A 25,021-nucleotide genomic window follows, 5' to 3' on the forward strand; every position below is an offset into this window, starting at 1 on the left:
CTCACCACTGGACCAATAGACAACATTCTTATCAATGGAGAAAAGATTGAAGTTGTCAAGGACTTCATTCTTGTACCAACTATCAACACTCACTGGAAGCAGCAGTTAAGAAATTAAACGACATATTACATTAGGTGAATCTTCTGTACAAGACCTTTTTTTTTAATGTTTTATTGTGAATTATGTGATAGTTTACATGGGAGAACATTAGTTTTACATTCATCCTATAATATTATCATTTCATTGCCATAGTTACAATCCCTACCATGCATCATCAACCAACCAAAGAGTGCACAAGACCTTTTTAAAGTGTTGAAGAGCAAAGATGTCAGTTTGAGGAATAAGGTGTGCCTGACCCAAGCCATGGCATTTTCAATAACCTCATATGTATGTGAAAGCTGGACAGTGAATAAGGAAGACCAAAGAAGAATTGATGCTTTTGAGTTATGGTGTTGAAGGACAGTACTAAAAGTGCCATGGGCTGCCAAAAGAACTAACAGATCTGTGTTGGAAGAAGTGCAGCCAGAGTGCTCCTTGGAGGCCAGGATGGCCAGGCTTCATCTCTCATACTTTGGACATATTGTCAGGAGGGACCAGTTGCTGGAGAAGGATATCATATTTGGTAAGGTGGAGGGTCAGAGAAAAAGAGAAAGACCCCCAGCAAGATGGTAGCCAAGTGTCAGCATCAATGGGCTCAAGCATGGCAACAGTAGTGAGGTTGGCTCAGGATCGGGCAGTATTTCGTTCTGCTGTACATAAGATCGCTATGGGTCGGTACCAAATCAGTGGCACCTAACAACAACAACAACATATGTGCAAGAACCAATGAGATTGAAGAAAAATCCAAACTGTACTGAAGATATTAGGAAAAAAACAAGGCTCAGGAATTGACAGAATACCAAATGGAATGTTTCAACAAACTGATGCAGTGCTGGAAGTACTCCCTACTCTATGCTACCTAGCCAATCATATTTGTGCTAATTCTAAAGAAAGGAGGTCCAACAGAATGTGGAAATTATTCATTAATTATCATTAATACCACAGACAAGTAAAATTTTGCAGGAGGTAAGCGTGAACATTTAAAACACATACTTAAATAAGGAGGCAATCATTCAAAGAGAACAAGGGGATACTGGTGGTTTACAATCAGTAAAAGTGTGCCTCAGGAGTTATATTCTTTCACCATACTTATTCAATCTGTATACTGAACACATAATCTGAGAAGTTGGATTATATGGAGAAAACACATGGCATCAAAATTGGAGGAAAACTCACTGACAACCTGCGATATGAAGATGACACAACTTTGTTTGCTGAAAGAGAAGAGAACTTAAAGCACTTGCTGATGAAGATCAAAGAATACAGCCTTCAGTGTGGATTACAACTCAACGTAAAGAAAACAAAAATTCTCACAACTGAACAAATAAACATCATGATAAATGGAGAAATGAGTGAAGTTGTCAGTGAGTTCTTTTTACATGGATCCACAATCAATGCTTATGGAATCAGCAGTCAAGAAATCAGATAATGTATTACACTGGGCAAATCTGCTACAAAAGACCTCTTTAAAGTGTTATAAAGATGTCACTTTGAGGACTAAAATGTGCCTGGCCAAGTCATGGTATTTTCAATTGCCTCATATGCATGTTAAAGCTGGACAATGAATAAGGAAAACCAGAAAAGAACTGAAGCACTGAATTATAGTGTTAGTGAACAATACTGAAAGTACCATGGAATGCCAAAAGAGCAAATAAATCTATTTTTCAAGTATAGCCAGAATGCTCTTGAAGGCAAGGATAGCAAGACTTGGTTTCACATACTTTGAACATATTGTCAGGAGGGACCAGCCCTAGAAAAGGACATAATGCTTGGTAAAATAAGAGGATCAGTAAAAAAGAGGAAGACCCTCAATGAGATGGACCGACACAGTGGTTGCAATGATGGGGTTAAACAAAACAACAACTGTGAGGATAGTGCAGGGCTAGGCAGTGTTTTGTTCTGTTGTGAATAGGGTTGCTATGAGTGAGTGCGGACTCTAGGGCATCTAACAACAACACAGGGTTCTTCCACTTTGGAATCATTTCAGGATGCATTCTGACATCTGCCATAATTTTGTAGATGTACAAAACTCACTAACATTTGCTATAGATACTGGCAAAATTGCTTTGTAGAACTTTAAAAATACTGCAAAATCACAGAATTTTTATACCGAAAGCAATTTTCAAGATTATCTAATTCAACCTTCTTCTTTCACAGGTGAGGAAACAGATAAGGGGGTTTAAGCAACATGCACAAAGTGGAAAGAATATATATATATATATAAAATCTCTTATCTAAAAGCAGAGAATCAAAGAAAAGCTAAGAATCAGTTTCTTCTTTTTTCAAAAAGTGTCTTTCAGCACCATTTTTAATACAGAAAATCACAAATCATATCCTGTTGCTCTTGCAGATAGATGAATACTCAAACTATGTAAGAATATGCATTTTCTTAAATACACACACATTCTGTTAGTCAGACATAGTACCATAATTTATTTACTTATTTTTACTTCGAGAGTCACCAACTTGTAACTGAAGTCTTTTCACAATGTAATTATTGCTGAAGCTCAGCAGGTTAAGTATTTTGTTCATTAATTCCCCACCTAAATCTATCTAGAAAAAATGTTGCTGGATACTGTTAAATCACTTCTAACTCAAAAGAATCCCATGGAACAGAATAGAACTGTCCCATAGGGTTGTTTTGGCTTTGCTTTTCTGCAATCTTTATGGAAGCATATTGGCTTGAAGTGCCAAGCTTTTAGTTAGCAGCTGAGCACTTAACTCTTTGTGTCACCAGGGCTCCTTAGAAAAAATTAGAGGTAGCATAGTCTAAATGTAAATTGATCTTTCTTTTAGAAATTAGAAAGTGCACGTGTATAGTATGAATTTTTTATTATCTCCAAGACATTCCAAAAGAGGATATGCAAGCTAACTAGAAAAAAAAAAGATGTATGCAATGGGTTAGGAAATCACCAAGTGCTGCTTACCAGTGAGTCTCAGCACTGCTCACTAGTAAGCAGGAACTACGGAAATGCAGCATATATATATTTAGAATAACATAAAATTTTATCTAAGGTATTAGTACGCCAATGGTATATCCAACATTCTTACTGAAACAATGAGAAAAAGAGTACAAAATTGCACACAATCCTAGATCTACCCAGTATGCCTTCCGTATGTATTCAGTCAGCTTACATGATCACATGATCTGAGAGGTCAAATAGGGACAATCTGTTACCACTCATTTGCTAGAAAAGAAAACTAAATCCTGATAGATTCAATGGCTAGAACAGGTTCTTTTGATGACCAATAATTCCCATTTAGAGACTGCTCTTCTACAAAGTCATTTCATTCATGGACACTAAGAAGGAAGTTGATGGCAGCTCAGCCAGCTAATTCTGTTTAATAAATCTGTGGTGCTCCAGAACTTAATCCCACAATTATATACTGGTAAGGTGCAAAGCTGTTGATACCTAAAATATTACACAAGCTCTACTAATGGAACACCCTGGATATAATGTTTGAAATACTTAATGGCTGCCTACCACGAGAAAAATTCTGAATTATGTATAAATAAGTTGATTTACAACAACCCACTTCCTTCTGTCTCTCATTTCACCTACCTCCTTCCTTTCTTTGCTCCAACAGTATAGAGCAGGGATGGCAGATATCTTCAATAAAGGGCCTGGCAATAAATATTTTAGGCTTTACCAGAGCTCAGCTAGTGTCAGCAGTTCAAACTTACTAGTCGCTATGAGTAGGAACTGACTTGATGGCACAACAACAACAACCCATAAAGTAGATCTAGAGTGGGATCTGAGAATTGGCTTTTTCAACAAGTTCTCAAGTGATACTGATGATGCTGGTCCAGGGACACCAGTGGAGGCCCTGTATAGAGTCAAGGTCTACTATGAATGATCTCAGTGGATGGTTGATACGTGATGAACAATGAAGGAAGTAGAAACCAAAATGATGAACTAAAAAGAACATGGAAACCAGATGGTGCCAACTTGACTACTAATTTTATAGAATATTTCATATGAAGACTTACTGTTAAGTGCCATAATATTATCTGTTCCTGGATGATGGAAATTTATTCCCATGCGTCCTACAAAATAAAATGATTTCAGTTTAAGCACAAAGACATTTAACTTAATCATTTTAAGTACATTGCAAAAATAAGCATTACAAAAAATTAAAACAGTTTAATCTATAACAATTATCAAAGCCAAGCAACAGTTTTTAAATTAAGTCATAAAACATAAACATGAAGTCTTAAAGCAAAGTCAAAGTCTCAACAAAAAATAATAAAAAACAAATAAAAAAAAAGAAGCTTCCACTGTTAAGTTTGAAATTTTAACTTATCTCCTGCACTCCAATTTAAACATCCAACTCCTTGAATTAAACATTTAAAATGCCCTTCAAATAAAGCAGCCAAAAAAAAAGAGACCTCAAAGTCTATATGGGGTGGGAGGGGAGGGAGAATGAATCACTGAGAAGAGTGCGGTGGTGAGCTAACTCGGGTGACAGGGAAGGCAGTTAACAAGAAAAGGAAGGAAAGGGGTGGGAGGAAATTGCTTTCTTCTTTTTTTTCTTGTCTGTTTTTTATTTTTCATGTATTTGAAGGAAAACAATATATATTCATTTCTCATTTTAAAAAAGAGCTTATACATTATTTTCATTTGAAACATGAAGGTCAGGTTACTATGGCAGCATCTTCAGTGTTATTATGACATGTTTAATAGAAAACAGTCTGACCTCTTATTCCATATTAAAAATTCTATTTTCTCTTACAACATGACCTCTATAATGTTGAGTGATGATACTCAGAAGTATTTTTTAAGACTACCTTGCATAATAAAGTAGAAAAGAAAAGCAGGTACTGACTCAGTTTGCCTAGCCTTCATGACAATGGTAGCATATGGCATCCATTCAATGGGGGACAAAAGGTAGTACATAAACTTGAAGTTGAGACAATAAAAATACAAGGTTTTTCCATGGTACAAAAATGCAACTTAACTGTCAAATTGGCAACTGAAAGAAAGATGGTACACTGTGAATAACATAATGGTGGTGGGGGTGTGTCACCAAGTCAGTTCCAACTCATAACAACCCCTGTATAGGATTTCTAAGGCTGTAAATCTTTAGGAGCAGAAAGCCTCCTTCTTCTCCCCAGGAAATAGATTCGAATTACTGACCTTGCGGTTAGCAACCCAGCTCATAATCCTCTGCACCACCAGAACTCCTTGTATAACATAATAGGGGGGAACGATGACAGGTCTAAAAATCTAGGGTTCTTATATCTGTCCTACCACTCATCTCCGAATTTGGGCATGTTACCCTACAAAAAATATCTCCCAACTACTGTTCTATAATATGACAAGTCTGGATGCGAAGTTTCAACTAATTTCCTTAAGGGTTGAAAGTGGAAGATGAACAAAGTTGGCCACTTTTCATTAGTTATCTAGGACAAGGATGTAGATGTATCAAAAAAAACAATGAAAAGAGCCTTATGTGAGGGGGAGAAAAAAAAACAAAACAAACCAAAGATGTATTTAATCTTTTTTTAAAAAAAACTTTTTATTGTGAATCGAGTGATTGTTTACAGAGCACATCATCAGCTTTACATTTTAAAAAATTACTTCATTTCATTACAATGATTGCAATCCTTTCCATGTACCATCAGTCAGCAGTATTTACCTCTAATTACTTTAACTCTTACATTCCTTAATCTTTTCTGACCAATTTCTTAAAAAAAAAAAGATAGCAGCTTTTGGATACAGCTTCTATCTATGAACTTAGCTATGCCAGGTTTTCATTTCTAACTATGTCAAAGATTATCATGAAATTCTCAGGAAAAATTTTAATTTTATTTCACTACCACTATTTAAAGGAGCCCTGGCAGCGTAGTGGATTACGAACTGTGCTGCTAACTGCAAGGTCAGTGACTTTCAAGTTCATATCTATCAGTTGTTTCACGGGAGAAAGCTGAGGCCTTCTGCTTCTATAAAGATTTGATTTATAGCCTCAGGAACCCTATATAGGGTCACTATGAGTTGGAATCAACTCAGGCACACAGCCACCTCCACCACCATTGTTTAAATAATAAATGTCACTAGTACTGGAGGAAAGTGGTGCACATACCGGAGGGACAACAACCTTAGTAAGTTATGCTCACCATGGAATAGTCAGTCATTCAAAATCAAAAGGGCAACATTTACCTAAGGACAGAGTTGAGAAAGGATGAGAAGATGAGTGGAATGGAAACAGGAAGCACAGGGAGACGTGGATTAACTGTTGTTGCACGGAAGGGACTACAGTCACTGAGATGATATAAAGTGTATCATTTGCTGCATATGAAAATAATGACCTCTGTAAACCTTCACTCAATTCATAATAAAAACTTATAAAAAAGAAGAGTAGTACACAAATGATTTTGTTTTAATTTTCTATGGTACAGAAAGAGCTAGAAATACAATAGACATGACTGATTTAAACAACAGCAATTTATAATTTCAAAAGGTCAATGAATCATTTGGTATTAAACTCTGTTATAGAGGGCTAGAGGTGAATAGCATTATCAAGCTCTTCTGCCCTAAAAGTGAAGTATCACAGTGGACGAAATAGAGCGTTTGCTCCAAACAAAAACGTCAGTCACGAATTCCTAATAAACAGAATGTTTACCTAAACAAAACAATCCAAATATCTTAAAGATCCTCAAGTTACAGTAATTTAAATGATTCAGTGAAAGACCATTTTATATTGACAGACAGGAAAAAAAAGAGTAAGGTCACTTTTATTGGCCAGGGGGGTGGGGGTTGAAAGTGTATTTAAAGAATGGAAAATTGATAAACAATTTATGGGTTCTGGTGGACCTGTTCTAATCTTACCATGAAGCATTATAAGGTCTTTAACAAAAATTAGTGTTTATTATTCTAAACCTCCTTATTAGAAGACAATACATCTAATGCTAGTTTTGTGAAGATTATCCTGACAGTATTTGTAATATAGAATTATTTTAGCATCTATTTTAAATAGAAAAATGATATTAGAAAAGAATTCTTTTCCAAAAAATAAAATTCCCGATTTTATTTTTACCAATTTCACCGAGCTTTTCATATTTACTAGAAGCTAATTACTAGAAACTTCAAAAACTATACCACTGTTTAACAAAAATGTATCAGTATATATAATTTTCTATCTGATTTTTATTTGTCTAGTTTCTAAGTCACTTTTAGAACCCGTGAAGATCACTGTCTACACTATATGTAATGAATGCTAACTCCTACCATCACATTCACTGGAATTTATAAGAAAATTTATAACCTGGACAAAGTTTTAACTCAATAAACAGAGTTTATATTCTGTTTTCAATTACTATATCAAAGTTCTTTCCGTCTTTTTCAAATAATTAAGACATTATCTGCATTGATGATTATCACTAGGTACTAATATCAATGAGGACTGGATGTTGTTTGCCCTAAAACAACTTCCGTCATATTCTTGAGGATACTAATTTAACAGTAAATTGTTGTTGTGAAGTGCTGTCGAGTTGGTTCCGACTCATAGCGACCCTGTACAGAGTTTCCAAGGCTGTAAATCTTTACAGGAGCAGAAAGCCTCATCTTTCTCCCAAGGAACAGGTAGTAGTTTTGAACTGCTGACCCTGAGGATAGCAGCCTGAGTCGTAACCACTACGCTATCAGAGCTCCTTAGTCCCACCTTAATTGTAAATAGACACTACAAAATCTACCAAGACAGCCATCAAGAATTCAAATTCAAACTCATTGCCCATCTAAATTATGTAGAATTACATTGTTATATATATTTGTTATCATAGATTAAATTTGTTGTTGTTGTTGTTAGGGACCATCAAGTTGGTTTTGACTCATAGCGACCCTATATATACCAGAACAAAACACTGACCAATCCTACGCCATCCTCACAATCTTTGTTACACTTGAACCTATTACTTCTGTCACTCTGCCAACCCATCTCTTTGGGGGTTTTCCTCTTTTTCATGACCATCCACTCTACCAAGCATGATGTATTTCTCCAAGGACTGGTCCCTCCTGGCCTCTAAGAAGCATTCTCGTTGTACTTTTTCAAACACAGATGTATTTGTTCTGGAAGTTCATGATACTTTTAATATTCTTCTTCAACATAATTCAAATACATCAATTCTTCTGTAGTCTTCCTTATTCATTGTCCAACTTTCACATGCGTATGAGGTTACTAAAAATACCACGGCTTGGGTCAGGCACACTTTAGTCCTCAAACTGGTATATGTGTTCTTAAAACTCTTTAAAGAGATCTTGTGCAACAGACATGCCCAATGTAATACGATGTTTAGTTTTTTGACTACTTCCCTTAGTGTTGATAGTGGATCCAAGCAAAATGAAGTCTTTTCTCCATTTATCTTACTGTGTGTCCACTTAGCTGGTTATGATTCTCAGTGGTTTGGAAGTTATATAATGATATAATTACCACCCTCCCCATCCATGATCTAATTATCATATGTATTGTAAATCCTCAATTCTATGGTGTTAATGAGGTCAGATGCATTCTACAGGATTAGGTTGTATTTTGAGTCAATCTCTTTTGAGATAGTAAAGAGATTAAAGGCACACTCAGAGCTCAAAGTGACCTTTTACAGCTACCTAAAAAGAGCTGGGACATCCTAGTGTGGGGCTGTGGGTTAATGCGCTGGACTACAAGGTCTGTTTGAATCTCGAGGTCACTGGTTCAAGCCCACCAGTTGCTCCGCAGAAACCCTATACAGGGTCACTATGAGTTGGAACCAATTCAATGGCACTTAACAAGAAGAAGAGCTGGTATCCTAATGTGGCATTGTAGGATAAGCACTGGACTGATAACCACAAGGTCAATCGTTCAAACCCACCAGTCACTCCTTGGAAACTATATACAGAGTTGCTCTGAGTTGGAACTGACTCAACAGCACTTAACAACAACAAACTACAAGCTGCTTTCAGGATTCTCTCCTTATCTTTGACTTTGGAGAGCTTGATTATTATGTCTTGGAGATTGTCTTTTAGGGTCTGTCCTTCCTGAGGTTCGTTGAGCTTCTTGAATGCTTGCTTATCTTTTCAATGTTAGGGAAATTTTCTTCCAGAAGCTTTTCAACTATCTCTCCTCTGTGGACTTGTGTGATTCTTCCTGTTCCAGAATGCAGATAATTCTGAAGTTATTCCTCTTCATGTAGTCCAACATGAATCTTAGACCTTCTTTAGATTTTTTAATCCTTTTTTTCTTTTTGTTCTTCTATCTTAGTAGTATTGAGAGATTTATCTTCTAGCTCACTAGTTCTAGCTTCCATCTCTTCAATTCTATTCCTTTGCCCTTTCAGTGCATTGTCCATTTCTGATGTTCTCTTATTAGTCATTTTGACCTCTTTCTGTAGGTTTTGAATTGTTTCCAATGCTGTATCTATCTTATTTGATTGTTCCTGCAGAGCTTTCCTGACTTCTTCCTTATTTTTATCAACTCCATGTTTTGATACATTTTATGATCATTTTTCTGAATTCCTTCTCAGGCATTTCCAAAGCCTACCCTCCTTCCAGTATGGAGTGTAGGTCTACTTCCAGATCATTTGTCTCAGTCACTTTATCTTGTTTCTGGACATGTGCTGATACATCATCTGTTTCTGTTTTGGGGGGCATATTAGGAGTTATCTGTGGCCTTAAAACTTATATGGGTATTTTGGTAATTTTTATGCTTTCTGATTGCCTACGGGTAGATGTGATCAGGAGATGGGCTTCCCTTTTCACTCTTCTTCCAGAGAAATTTCAAGATGCCACTGTTGGTTGTTACTACGTAACTTAGGATTTAATTTTCGGCCTGTTTTCTTTTTAGTCTGCCTGTCCCACAACACAACCCCATTTAGGCCTTTTTCCTAGTGATAAACAGTTCAGGGGTGGCTGTGGCTGTTTTGCACTGCTGTTTGGTTTTAAGTGGAAACTGTCCCTTTAAATTTGAGGAGATCTGTGTGCATGCGCAATAGAGCCCTCCAGGGGTGGGAGTGGGGTGTCCACTTACTAGGGCACCCTCTCTAGTTACCAGAATGGAGGTACACAGACAGTGAGAGACCAATAAACAGATAAAAAAAAAAAAAAAGAATGTCCGCAGTTTTGCCGGGGTCCATGGCTGCTCTAATCCATCCCCCACTCGGTTTTGCCCAAGATGGCCTCTCACGGAGTAGCTGAGCGCCTTGGATTAGAAAGTACTGGATTTCTTGCTTCTGCTAAAAATTCCACTGGCTATACGCCTTCCAACTTTCTAAATATTCCTTTATATGTGGTTCAGAGTTCTGGGACCATACCCTGAACTTGCTTGATCCAGTATTCTGTTGTTGCTGACGGAGCTCCTCACTGCACATCTATCCCATCCGCCATCTTGTTTGTTCTCCCTTAGCGGTGTTTTACAGATGAATGTATACCTTTTTGCAGAAAAGCTAGAAACTGTTTATCTTTCCTGATGTTCTTCCTACTTTTGTTAGCCACTATGACTACAACCTATCTCTGCATCAAACGTTTTGACAAAAGATTTCATAATAAGTTCTGAATCAATATCCATCCTGACCAGAGATTTATATATAACCTAATCGTTTTCTAAAGAAATGTCTCCTCTCACCTCTTTTTTTTCTTTTTTGATAAAACCACACATAGGACTTCTTTATGCTAGTTTCTATACTTCTTTAAAAATTGTTTAAATTATAAAATGCTATATGTTTCCACTGGAGAAAAATTAGTATGAAGAATAAAGAAAACAAGATTAGCAATTCAAAGATTCTTGTTATTATTATTTTGATTAGCGTCTTTCTAGATTGTTGTTGTTAAGTGCCGTGGAGTCAGTTCTGACTCATGGCAACTCTGTACAAGGTTTCCAAGGAGCAGCTAGTGAGCTTGAACCGCCGACCTTGAAGTTCAAACAGCTTTGCAGTCTGGCACATTAACCTATAGCGGCACACCAGAACTCCAGAGTCTTCTAGATTAGGGGATGTATATGTGTAAAGGAGAAAACCTGGGTAACGTGCTTAGCTGTCAACTAAAAGGTTGGTTTGAACCCACCTGGTGGCTCCTTAGGAAATAGACCTGGTAATCTGTACCTGTAAAGATTACAGCCGAGTAAACCCTATGGGGCTGTTCTACTCTGTCACATGGGGTCACTATAGATCAAAAATCAACTGGACAGCACTCAACAACAACAATGTACAAAGGTTTCTTACATGAAATTGGAATTATTTTTACTTATTATGTGTTTTAAGTTTCACAGCTATTCGAGGACTTTAGAGGGGGAAAATATAACAGCAAAGGAGAAACTAATTCTAAATTCAGATAAGACCATTTCATTTTTGCTTCCTTTTGTCCAACAAATACTGCTGTTTAATCAGCTGAGAAAATAGAATCAAGTGTGTGACATCTGGTGATTTTTGTTAATGCAATCTGGTACTGCCAGTGTGACATTTTGTCACCTGTCTGTGCGTGGTCTGCTATTTTTAAATTGTTCATGTCAGCTAGCTATCTTTGAAGTATAGTATAAATACATAGTGGAAATAGAAGGTTTTGAAAACTGGACGGCATATTTGGTTTTATTGAGTTAAGTGATGCCACAGAAATCTAAGACTGTGTCCCACTTTCTCTACTTCAGGGGGGAGAAGGAAGGAGGTGGAGGCAGAGACTGAAGAATAAAGTTATATATGGTTATTGTTAAGTGTCATCAAGTTGGTTCTGATTCATAGTGGCTCTGTATAGTGTTTCTGAGGAGCAGATGGTGGGTTTGAAATGTTGACCTTGTGGTTTGCAGCGCTGATCCTACGGCACCACACTCGGTGTAAAAATCATAGTCTCATAAACTCAATTAGCACTCATATTGCTGCTTATAAAAACTACCTCTTACAATTATTCCTCGTGTGGTGTTATAGGATAAGCACTGGACTACTAACTGCAAGGTCAGTATTTCAAACCCATCAGCTGCTCCTCAGAAACACTATGAGTTGTCACTATGAGTTGCAACTGACGTGACAGCACTTAAGAACACTGTTATTCAGACTTTCAAAGCCCAACTAAAACCCATACTTTCATATATCCAAAATGAAAATTGAAATTTTTGTTACATGGTTTATGAAAGTTATATCCTATAATATGTTATTAGATAAGGAATAACAGATGTATTGCCATCTACTTTGCTCCAAAAGGCCAGATACTTCAAAGAGCTTCACAAAACAGAGTATGAATGCTATGTCCCAGAAAGGGTTATAGATAAAAATGTACATTCTACTGGATTCTACTTCCCACCAACTTTCTCTATAAAGCTGGTAACATATTCAAGATGTCATAATGTATGTAAGGATACAAAAAAAAAAAAAAGTTTTAAACTATTATAGGGAAAAATGACACAACTTTGGTCCATAATATTCAAAATAAATTCCAAATTACTTATTAACAAAAGCTGTGGGTTTAGACATATGGTCAGATTCTCATTTCTTCAGATACCAGTCAGTAGTGGGTAATTTTTGACTAGTTAAGAACTATTTTGCCTTAGTTTCCTTACTGTAGGTTGTATTCAAGACAAATTAAAATGGAATTTCTGGAGATCATACTCAGACACAATCTTTTTCTTACCCAACTATGTGTGATTACAGTGCTATATTTAAACTATTATGTGGCAAATTAATAGAAGATACCTTGGAAACTCTTTACAGGATCACTATGAGTCGGAACCTACTCAACAGCACTTAGCAACAACAACCTATTAAAAAAAGCATTCAATTTCTATCTATTGTCCCTCTCCTCCAAGAATGTATAGGACAAGAACAAACACTTCTTGTTAACTCAGAACCTGTCTCCTAAAAGTCTGTGGAATTTGCTAGCTTACGCAAGACAAACTGATGTGAGCTTAAGGGAGGCAATAAGAAATCAACTGAAGCAACTATTCAAACTACAGAATAAAGGGATAATTCATTTTTCTGAAAAAACAAGCAAAAATTTAATGAAGTTGTACTTTATCAAAAACAAAGGGAGCTCAACAGCCTATAAAAGAGGGCCGATTCTGTGAAAGGCTCCATGCTATTAAATTTAAATTATGATGAACAGTAAAAATTGCCACTATAACATCAAAGAAGTAGCATTTATCCCCCTCCAAGTTTCTTGTCTATTTAAATGTGTTAAAGTACTATTACGGAAGATACCTAATTTTTCACAGATCCTTTCAGCGTATACTTGAAAAACAAACTCTTCAGCATCAATCCTCAACTGACACCTGTGCTTTTTGTGTTTCAAATCTCAGTTTCATTAATGGCAAAGGAAGAGAAAATTCAAATATACAAAAAAAGTTTCGTCATGTAGTCAGCTTGATCTTCTCTTCTTATAAAAGTAAAACAACATGTGATGAGTTTCCCAAGATGACTGCTATATTGTGCTTCCCCAGGCAGGGGTGGAGAAGCGACGTTGCTTTATGGTTATCACCTGTCCACAAGTGCATTGTGGTTGTTTTTTCCTTATTATTCTTCCCTATCATCCCTTTTTCCTCTGAATAATAATCCTATGGAGGAGTAAGATTAATCAAACCAAATGACCCTGGGTTTTCATAGAGGCTAGAACAACTCTCATCATTAGTGGCAAGTCTGGGGAGAGCAATAAGGATAGGACAGACATGAATCTCTTCCCTTACCTCTTATTCTACCTTTACCAGTGCCAAAACCCAAACTAAACTCATTACCATCAAGGCACTCCTGATTTATAGGAGTCCTTTAGGGCAGAGTAGAAGTGTCCAATGGGGTTCCCAAAAGCAGAATATCAGCTCTTCTTCCTGAGAAGTGACTGGCAGTTAAACAGTAATCTTTTGGTTAGCATCCGAACACTTAACCACTGCACCGTCACGGCTCTGAGTTCTCCCAATGGTAGATCCTCTTAATTACATTTATGAGGAGAGCTAAATGTTTCACCTGTTGCAAAAATATTAGGTGACTGAAAATACTGTGGCCTGGGTTAGGCAACACATCTTTCTTTGCTCTTTAACATTTTAAAGTATTCTTTTGCAGATTTACCTAATGCAATAAGTTGTTATTTCTTGACTGCTGCTTCTACAAGTATTGACTGTGTATACAAGTAAAATAAAATCCTAGAAAATTTCTATCTTTTCTCCATTTATCACGATGTTATTTATCGCGCTAGTTGTTGTTGTTATGTGCTGTCAAGTTGGTTCCAACTCACAGTGACCCTGTCTAGGATTTCTGAGGCTTTCAATCTTTTCAGGAGCAGAAAGGCTCATCTTTCATCTATGGAGTGGCAAGCAGGCTTGAACTCTGGACCCTGTGATTTGCAGTCCAGTGCTTATTGTATAGAGCCACCTCGTTCCCATGTATTGCTCTAGTTGTATTTTAATTTCCTTTACATTGAAGTGCAATCCACACTGAAGGCTGTAGTCTTTATCTTCATCAGTAAATATTTCAAGTCCTCTTGGCTTCCATAAGCAAGGTTGCATCATCTGCATATCACAGGTTGTTAATGAATCTTCCTCCAATTCTGATGCCACATTCTTCTTTATATAATCCAGTTTTGCAGATCATTTCTTCAGTGTACAGACTGAATAAGTACGGTGAAAAGATGCAACCCTGAGGCACACCATTGTTGTTGTTGTTGTTAAGTGCCATCGAGTCGGTTCCGACCCATAGCGACCCAGTACAGGGTTTCCGACACACCATTACTGATTTTTAAATCATTCAGTATCTAACCCTTGTTCTATTTAAATGACTCCCTCTTGGTCTATGTACAGATTCCACAGGAGCACAGTTAAGTGTTCTGGAAGTCCCATTCTTCTCAATGTTATCTATAGTTTGTTATGATCCACAGAGTCAAATGCCTTTACACAGACAATAAAGCACAGGTAAACATCTTTCTGGTATTTTCTGGCTTTCAGTTAACATACATTTGACATCAACAGTGATATCCCTTGTTTCACATCCTCTTCTGAATCCAGCCTGCAGCTACTGTTTTTGAATTACCTTTAGCAAATTTTTCCTTGCATATGATATTAATGATACAGTTCAATGATTTCTGCATTCCATTGGATCACCTTTCTTGGGAATGGGTACAGTAATAGTTAAGGATTTTTTTTTATTATTGTAATATTTTGAGTGTATTTCTGATTCACAGTTCCTGAAGCATTAGATTAATTTATATTTGCCAAATAGAGAAAGGTAGAAGAGTTAAGTTTGGTATCAACTTAGCTGGGCCTGAATTTTCAGGAGTTAGGTAGTTAAGAGGTAGTAATCCCCCATGAAGAGATCTAACATAATGTAAGCTTCCCCACAATTTGATCTGACATGATCAGCTCTGATCTAGTTATCCTATGTGTTATAAAACCTCACTTCTATGATGTTAATAGTCCAGATGCAATCTACAGGATGAGCTTGTATTGCGAGTAAATCTCTTTTGCGATATAAAAGGCAAGCAAAGCCTTCTGCAGCAGCAGTCACTGAAGAAAAGCAGCCATGACCGTGTGCTACCCTATGGCCGTTAGCCTCAACAAAGGCCACAAAGTAACCAAGAATGTGAGCAAGCACACAGCCACCGCCATGGAAGCCTCATCAAGCACATCAAGTTCTTGCAGGACATGATCTAAGAGGTGTGTGGCTTTGCGCATGGAACTGCTCAAGGTCTCCTAGGACAAGTGGGCAGTCAAGTTCACAAAGAAAAAGGTGGGGACACACATCTGCGCAAAGAGGAAGAGAGAGGAGCTCAGCAACGTCCTGGCTGCCATGAGGAAAGTGGCTGCCAAGAAGGACTGAGCAGGTCCCTGTCCACTGTGCCCCAACCCTCCCCACAAATAAAACCTTTACAAGAAAAAAAAAAAAAGGCAAGCAGAAGTCTGAGGGATCCACTAACACCAAGAAAGAAGAGCCACGGTGCAGTTTGTCCTTTGGTCCTGGGCTACCTGCACTGTGATGTTCCTAGATACAGGGAATCCCTAAGTATGCTGAGCCTACAGAAGCTGAAAGGAAACAAGGACCTTTCCCCAGAAGTGAAACTCTGCATAAGTACTCTAGCCTCCTAAACTATGAGAGATGAAATTTTTGTTTATTAAAGCCATCCACTTGGGATATTTCTGTTATAAAATACTAAGACAGGGACAAATATGACACTCTTCTAATCTGTTGGCCAGGTACCTGTCTTCCAAATTTCCTAGCATAGACAAGTGAGCACCTCCAGTGCTACATCAATTTGTTGAAACATTTCAGTTTGCATTCCATCAATTCCTGGAGCCTTGTTTTCCACCAATGTCTTCAGTGAAGTTTGGGTTTCCTTCTTCAATACCATCAGTTGTTGACCATATGCTACCCCTTGAAATGACTGAATACTGACCATTTCTTCTTGGTACAGTTACTCTGCATATTCCTTCCATATTCTTTTGGTACTTCCTACATTGTTCACTATTCGGCCCATAGAGTCCTTCATATTGCATTTTTTTTATTTCTTTAAGCTTGTATATGCTCTTCCTTTCTTGGTTTTCTAACTCTAGGTCTTTGCACATTTCATTATAATACTTGACTTTGTCTTCTCCAGCTGTCCTTTGACATTTTCTGTTCAGTTCTTTATGTCATTATGTCTTCCATTTGCTTTAGATATTCTATGTTCAATAACAATCGAATCTTCTCACATCCACTTTGATCTTTTCTTTCTTGTCTTTGTAATGGCCTTTTGCCTTCTTCATGAATAACATTTTTATGTCATCCCACAACTCCTTTGTTCTTAGGGTCATCAGTGTCCGATGCATTAAATTAGTTGTTGAGATGGTCTCTAAATTCAGGTGGAATATACTCACATTTGTATTTTGTGTGTGTGTGTGTGTGGATTTGTTTTAGTTTTCTTTAGTTTCAACCTGAACTTGCACATGAGAAATTGATGATCTGTTTCATAGTCAGCTCTCAGTCTTGTTTTGGTTGATGATATTGAGCTTTTCCATCATCTCTTTCCATAGATGTAATCAATTAGATTCCTATGTATTCCATCTGGTGAGGTCCACATGTATGGTAGCCATTTATGCTGTTGAAAAATGTATTTGTAAAATTCTATCATGTGTCCTTCAGCATCATTTCTGTCACCAGGGCCATATTTTCCAACTATCAATCCTTCCTTTTTATTTCCAGCTTCCACATTTCAATCACCTGTAATGGACTGCATGTTTGCTCAATGTCACACTTAAGGAGTCGGTAGAATTCTCCAATTTCTTCATCACTGGTTTCAGTGGTTGGTGAATGAATTAGAATTATAATCATATTCACTGGTCTTCCTTATAGGTACATGGGTATTATCCTATCACAAACAGCATTGCACCTCAAGATAGATCTTCAAATACTACTTTTTTTGGAGAATGAATCTTGTGCCATTTCTCTTCTATTTGTCAATCCCAGCATAGCAAAACATATACATGTTTCCAAGATTCAAACTAGTCAATATCAGCCCATTTCAGCTCACATATGCCTAGAATACTTATCTTCCTACATTCTGTTTCACTTTTGATGACTTCTAATTTTTCTAGATTCATACTTCTTACATTCCACATTCTGATTATTAATGGATGTTTACAGTTGTTTCTTTTCATTCTGAGTTGTGCACAATCAGCAAATGAAGGTCCTGAAAACTCTGCTCCACCCACATCCTTAGGTCAACTGTACTTTGAGAAGTTAACTCTTCCCCAGTTGTATTGTGAGTGCCTTTCAACCTAAGGAGCTAATCTTTAGGCACAATATCAATATTTCACTGCTGTTCCTAAAGCTTTTAAGGGCTAATACCTCAGATGAGGAGCACCTATTTAGTCTTTCTAGTCTATTCTTAGTCTCAATGCTCTGCTGAAACCTGTCCACCAACTTATTAGGATCTATTATAAGTATTGCCCAGCAAGCTATTCTTATAGAGACAATATTTTTAAGTATGTTAAAGAAATCTATGCAGAGGCGGATGGACATGCAATAAAGATGGACATGCAATAAAGTGTAATACGATGTGAGGTACCTTCCTGACACTGCTAATGCTACTCTCAACCAGGCACAGCAGCTCCTGCTTAAGCAATATGCACACAATTTAGGATAATTATTTTACAAACTATAATATCCTTCATTCTAGAAAAAAAAAAAAAAAGAATGATAGACTAAGAGAAAACAGGTATGTACAAAGAATGGGGCCTGAATATTTTAGAATAATTAAGAAAGGCATATAGCTATTTGTGGTGGAAAAAGAAGACAAATTAATCTTAGAAGATAGTTAAAACGCAACAGTTTGCGAATACTGCTGGGGTTTCTTAACACTGTTCTCACTTCCAAGTGCAATATGCTTTAAATTACCGTGTACCCTAATCTTTTACCTGAAAAAAGATGGTAATACTGACTAAATATAGGAATGAATAAATGAGAAATTTTTCTATTTCTGAAGGCTTTAATAGAATAGCTTGCTCCCAAATCCTTTATTTTCTCAATAATTTGTTAACTACTTTCTTTCCAATGGAAATTGAGGAAAGCAGTAGAAAATCATAAGTGTGACAAGAATATAATGAAATGAATTTCTGGTGTGGCAGGAGGAAATGAACGTCAGGTGTTCCCAGTTAGTCACACCCTATATTAAGGCCTGGAAAGAACCACAGTGACTCAAATTCCTCACAGCTCCAGAGGACACAAGCCCATATAGCACAGGCATTCCTGTGAGTAACTCTGGACAGTTTTAAGCCATTTAGACCCTAAACCCAAGTAGAATAGATATTTCCACAGATAATTTCCAATATAGTAGTTGAAACTATTAAAGGGTCCCTACATAATCCTACCTACCTTTCAGTTAAAGAGCTCTGGTAGGTAGCATAGCAGTTACAAGTTGGGCTGCTAATCTCAAGGTCAACAGTTGGAAACTACCAGCTGTTCCATGGGTGAAAGATGAGGCTTTCTTCTCCCGTAAAGATTTACAGCCTTAGAAACCCTATGCAGGGTTGCTATGAGTCAGAACCGACTCCCGGACACATAACCACTACCATCACCTTTCAGTAAGCAGCCAAGTACTTAACCATTACACTACCAAGCTTCTTTACAAATACTACAAACTTAATCTATTAATGTGTTTATAGTTGTTGTTGTTAAGTGCCGTTGAGTCGATTCTGACCCATAGCGACCTTGTATAGGGTTTCCAAGGAGCAGCTGGTGAGCTTGAACCACTGACTTCGCAGTTCAAATGACTTTGCAGTCTGACGCATTAGCCCACAGTGCCACATATCTATAAATTCTTAAAGGATACTTAAACATGTAATAATAACGCTGCATTTCTCTGCTATGGTCATTTATTTTTTCCTAACCTCTAGGAGTCCTAGTGTGATGCTGTAAGATAAGCACTGGACTGCAAGGTCAGTTTGAGCCACAAAGTTGATGGTTCAAACTCAACTTTGAACTGCTCTTTAGAAACCCTCTACAGGGTCGCTATGAGTCTGAATTGACTTGACAGCACTTAACAACAATCCTGAAGTATATAAAAAGAACTACCTAAAATGATGGCTGCAACATCAGCATGGATCCTATTTACATGAACTCTAAAAATCAGAAGTCCTAATATTGCTGACTTTGTGACTTTTCTGCCTTATATTTAATCCCAAACGTTTATACATTTTTAGGAGTTCTGGTAGCATAGTGGTTACAAGTTGGACTGCTAACCTCAAGGTCAGCAATTTGAAACTACCAGCCACTGCACTGGAGAAAAATAAGGTTTTCTGCTCCCGTAAAGATTTACAGCCTGGGAAACCCTACACCAGGTCGCTATGAGTCAGAACTGACTCCATGGCACGTAACCACCACCACCATTTATACATTTTAAAATTGTTTCCTTGTAGGACATGGAATGTGTGGCTAATTGCTTCCATGAACAACTGCCTCCTCTGCCATGAGGTCAAAGAACTAGGCGGTACTGGGTTACCATTACTGAACATGTTCATCAAAGACTCTAGAAGAATCCTGACCTACAGTAATAATATGCAGAACAGAATTTCAAATTCTCATAGACTCTAGACTTTCTGGAGCTATGAAGACTGGGTGAACTCCTCAAACTCTTGCCTGAGATAATCCTTAAATTTGTAACCTTAACCTCAAGGTACCCCTCCCCCAACACACACACATACTTCTGTGAGACATTATAAATGAAAGCAATCAACTTAAGATTATTTTAGGTAACTGAAACCAGTTTAAAAAAATCGACTTTAAATACATTCCACAATGCTTTATAAAAGCAAAGAAAAACAATACAAAACACACACAAAACAAACAAAATCATAATTATTAAAAAGCTGATTTTTGTTTAAAACACCAAGCAAGGAATGGACATATGAATATTCCTAACCTGCAAAATGATTCCTCCACATTATATCAGCGAAACTCATTGGTGGGCCACTGGGAGGGTAGTGTTTACCTTTGAGAGGCTCATGATCAGTCCTTATCATATCCATTAGAGAGTTCTCCAACGAGTGCAAGTTAAAAGTGTCATAGGGCCTACTCCGGTCCTAAAAATAAAAACACAGAACAGCAAGATGATACATACAATTACATTATAACCTTAACACCACAGTCTTGATTCCTGCCATAGTTTGAGGAAAGGAGGAGCCCTGGTGGTAACAATGAACCAAAAGGTCAGAGAATGGGAGAATGATGTGCCGAGAATGAAAGTTACAGATATTTCTCACAATAAAGTCATTCTTTTCAATAATAATAATGACTTGAAATAATAAATTAATTTAAATAAGTAATACTGTATCCCTTTCACTAGTATTCTATAAGGTATGTGTTTAATTACTTCAGAATGTCTTTCTTTCAAATAAACTAAAAAGTTAAATTCAAAAGGAATAGAGTCAAATGATTTGGCTTTATCATCTGCCTTCCATCCCTTATGCTTGGTGGTGGTGGTGTGTCTTGGAGTTGGTTCCGACTCATAGTGACCTTGCATAGGGTTTCCGAGGCTGTAAACCTTTACGGGAGCAGAAAGTCTCATCTTTCTCCCACAAAATAGTTGGTAGTTTTAAACTGCTGACTTTGAGGTTAGAAGCCTGACTTATAACCACTCTGCTACCAGAGCTCCTCACCCCCTATGCTTACTGTATTACAAATATAGAGAGACTGTTTTTTTTTCCAGAGGAAGAACACTATTAAGAATTCTCAGTCTAAAAAAAATAAGTACCAGATAAACAAATGAAAAATAATAATAATAAAAGAATTCTCAGTCTACAAATAGAACTACTTTCCCGGAAAAAAAAAAAATCAAAAGGTGACTGCAATTGCAATGTCATTTTATTGGGTATCTTTAATATTTATGCCTAATAAATTTCATTCATAAGATACATTAAAAAAATTAAAATGTGTTCAGAGTATTAAAATTATATTCTGAAGAGCCTTCATATAGGGAAGTTTTAACCTAAGGTGTTCTTTGCGTGATTTTAGATTCTAATACATTTTGAAAATAGCAGACTAAATGAAGGAGAACTGTTCCACCACATTTCACTCCAGCCTGCAGGAAATCACCATCTACAAACTATTCTGAATCGTTTGAGCCCAAATGGAAGTGCAGCTTGTGGCCTAACCTAATATGCAGAACAGATCTAGTTTGGTTTTGCTTAAGGAAAACAATCTAAACTAACATACCTTAAACAGCTCAACTAAATCAAAATACAGCAATATAAAGATTATTGTCAGGCTCTTGTTAACAGTTTATTTAGTCTTAAAAAATCACTTGTCCATGAACAAAAAAGGATACAGCAGATAAAAGAATGAGCTGCAATAACCATTTTCTAGGTTAAGTCTAAAAGTCTCCAGAAGTTGTCTTCTTCTGATTACTGGAAAGCTTAGCTGTATATCTTATCCAAGGAAACAGAAAGAGAAAAGAGGAAGGTGGCATTTCCTCAGCATTAAGCACAAAAGCTCCACATGTCTGTCACTTTGTCCTACTGTGGCTTTTATGTTGCTGGGATGCTGGATGCTATGCCATTGATATATCAAATCCTCACAGGGTCACCCACTGTGGCAAGGTTTCAGCAAACCTTCCAGATTAAGAATAGGCTAGGTGAAGGATTAGTGCCAAAAAAAAAAAAAAAAAAACTTATCAGTGAAACAGTATCTGATTTAGTGCTGGAAGGTGAACACCTCAGGTTGGAAGGCATTCAGAATATGACTAGGGAAGAGCTGCCTCCACAAAGCCTTAATGACCTATATGAAGCAAAGTTTTCGAAATCTTCACTTGCTGATGATGCACAACTTAAGAAGAAACAGCTGGAAACATCCATTAATAATCAGAATGTGAAATGTACCAAGTATGACTCTAGCAAAATTAGAAGTTGCCAAAAATGAAATGGAATGCATAAAGATGGATGTCCTAGGCATTAGTCAGATGAAATGGACAGATATTGGTCATATTCTAAATCAATCATAGGTTTAGTATGACGGGAACATCAAAACGGATGAGGCATAGCATCACATTTTTTGTCAAAAAGAACATTTCAAGATCTTGAAATACAATACTGTCTATGATAGGATATCTGTATGTCTACAAAAAAGACCAGCTACTAATACAACTATTATACAAATTTATGTACCAAGCACTAAAGCAAATGATGAAGAAATTAAAGAAGTCTACCTATTTCTTTGGAGTCCTGATGTGGCACTGTGGACTGCTAACTGCAAGATCAGCAGTTCAAACCCATCAGCAGTCCTTGGAAACCCTGTACAGGATATCCTCACTATGAATCAGAATTAACTCAATGGCACTTAACAAAAATAACCTACTTCTTCAGTCTGAAACTGATCAAACATGCAATCAATGAAAAAGTTGGAAACAAAGTTGAGATATTGGTAGTTGGAAAATACGACCTTGATGATAGAAATATGGATGGCAATCGCATGACAGAATTTTGCAAGACCAATGACTTATTATTTGCAAATACCTTTTCTCAAAAACAAAAAAGGTAAATACCTTTTTTCAAAAACATATATATGTGGACTTTCCCAGATGGAATACACAGTCATCAAATTGACTACATAGGTGAGAAAATAGAGAAGCTCAATATCATAATTCAAAACAAGGCCATGAGTTGACTATCAAACATCTCCCCACCCCCACCCCCCATCAAGGTGCTCAAATGCAAGTTCAGGTTGAAGTTGAAGAAAATTAAAACAAGTCCACAAGAGCCAAAATATGACCTTGAGTATATCCTATCTTAGGTAGCAGCAGCAACAGGCTCAAGCTTAACAACAATTGTGAGAATGGTGCAGGACTGGGCAATGTTTCGGTCTGTTGTGCATAATGTCACTATGAGTCAGAATCGACTCAATGGCACTTAACAACATATCCTATCTGAGAGCCCTAGTGTGGTGTTGTATAATCAACACTAGATTGCTAACCACAAGGTTGGTGGTTCAACTCCACCAGCTGGCTCCTTGGAAACCCTGTACAGGATTATTATGAGTCAGAACTGACTCAAAGGCACTTAACAAACAACAACAACATATCCTATCTGAAATTAGAGACCACCTCAAACAAATTTAATGCATTGGACACTGATGATCCAGGACCAGAGGAGTTACAAAATGTCATCAAGAACATCATACATAAAGAAAGCAAAAGGTCATTTTTTGAAAAGATAAGACCAAAGTGTATGTCAGAGACCCTGAAACTTGCTCTTGAACATACAGCAGTTAAAGAGAATGGAAGAACTGAACAAAAAAATTCTAAGGTCAGCTCAAAGAAGTCAAAGTATTATAATGATATGTGCAAAGACCTGTAGTTAGAAAACCAAAAAGGGAAGAACACACTCAGCATTTCTTACATGGAAAGATCTGAAGAAAACTTCACACCTTGACTTGAAATGTTGAAAGATTCTAGGAGCAAAATACTGAATGATGCAGGAAGCATCAAAAGAAGATGGAAGGAATACACAGAGTTATTGTACCATAAACAAGTTGAACCATTTCAGAAGGTGATATATGATTAGGAACCAATGGTACTGAAGGAAGAAGTCCAAGCTGTACTGAAGGCATTAGTGAAAAACAAGACTCCAAGAACTGATGGAATACCAATTAAAATGTTTCAACAAACATACACAAGCAATTTGGAGACAACTACCTGACCAACTGACTGGAAGAGATTCATATTTGGGTTCAGTCTAAAGAAAGATGATCCAAAAGAAGGCAGAAATCAACAAACAATATAAATATAACACACTAATAAAATTTTGTTGAAGATAAATTTTTAATGGTTGCAGCAGCACATTGATATGATGTTGTGAGAAATTCATGTCGGATTTCAGAAGAGGACATGAAATGAGGGATATCACTGCTGAAGACATAAGGATCTTGGCTAAAAGCAGAGAATTATCAGAAAGATGTTTACTTGTGTTTTATTGACTATGCAAAGACATTTGACTATGTAGATTATAACAAATTATGGGTAACATTGCGAAGAATGGGAATTGTAGAACACTTAAATTGTGCTCACAAAGAGCCCGTGCCTAGACCCAGAGACAGTTGTTCAAACAGAACAAGGGAATACTGAATGGTTGAAAATCAGTAAAGGTGTGCATCAGGGTTGTAACTTTTGACCGTACTTATTCAATCTGTATGCTGAGCAAATAATCCAAAAAGCTGGACTACATAAAGAACAAGGCATCAGTATCAGAGGAAGGCTCAGTAACAACCTGTGATATGCAGATGACACAACCTTGTTTATTTACTGAAAGTGAAGAGGACTTGAAGCACTTATTGTTGAAGATCCAAGAACTCAGCCTTCAGTATGGATTACAACTCAATGTAAAGAAAACAAAAATCCTCATACATGCACCAATAAACAACATTATGATACATGGAAAAAAGACTGAAGTTGACAAGGGTTTCATTTTACTTGGATATAAAATCTATGCTCACTGAAGCAGCAGACAATAAATCAAACAACCTATTGCA

General features: G+C 37.0%; 1 protein-coding gene and 1 pseudogene across 3 annotated transcripts in view; one reads left to right on the forward strand and one right to left on the reverse strand.

Annotated features, from left to right (window-relative positions):
• Positions 1 to 25,021, reverse strand: part of CPEB3 (cytoplasmic polyadenylation element binding protein 3) — a 298,968-nt gene that overhangs the window by 144,058 nt on the left and 129,889 nt on the right. For 2 of the 3 annotated variants that reach the window (XM_006831138.1, XM_006831139.1), the window contains exons 3-4: positions 20,493 to 20,583; positions 4,091 to 4,147 (exon numbers count right to left, since the gene is read on the reverse strand). In XM_006831138.1, the coding sequence (XP_006831201.1) occupies positions 4,091 to 4,147; positions 20,493 to 20,583 (148 nt within the window). Of the gene's footprint in view, positions 1 to 4,090; positions 4,148 to 20,423; positions 20,584 to 25,021 lie in introns of all 3 variants that reach the window. The other variant, XM_006831137.1, reaches the window with a different exon arrangement.
• On the forward strand, positions 15,551 to 15,847 carry LOC102811024 (annotated as a pseudogene).

The sequence above is a fragment of the Chrysochloris asiatica genome, unplaced genomic scaffold (assembly GCF_000296735.1).
Source record: "Chrysochloris asiatica unplaced genomic scaffold, ChrAsi1.0 scaffold00003, whole genome shotgun sequence".
NCBI lineage: Eukaryota > Metazoa > Chordata > Mammalia > Afrosoricida > Chrysochloridae > Chrysochloris > Chrysochloris asiatica.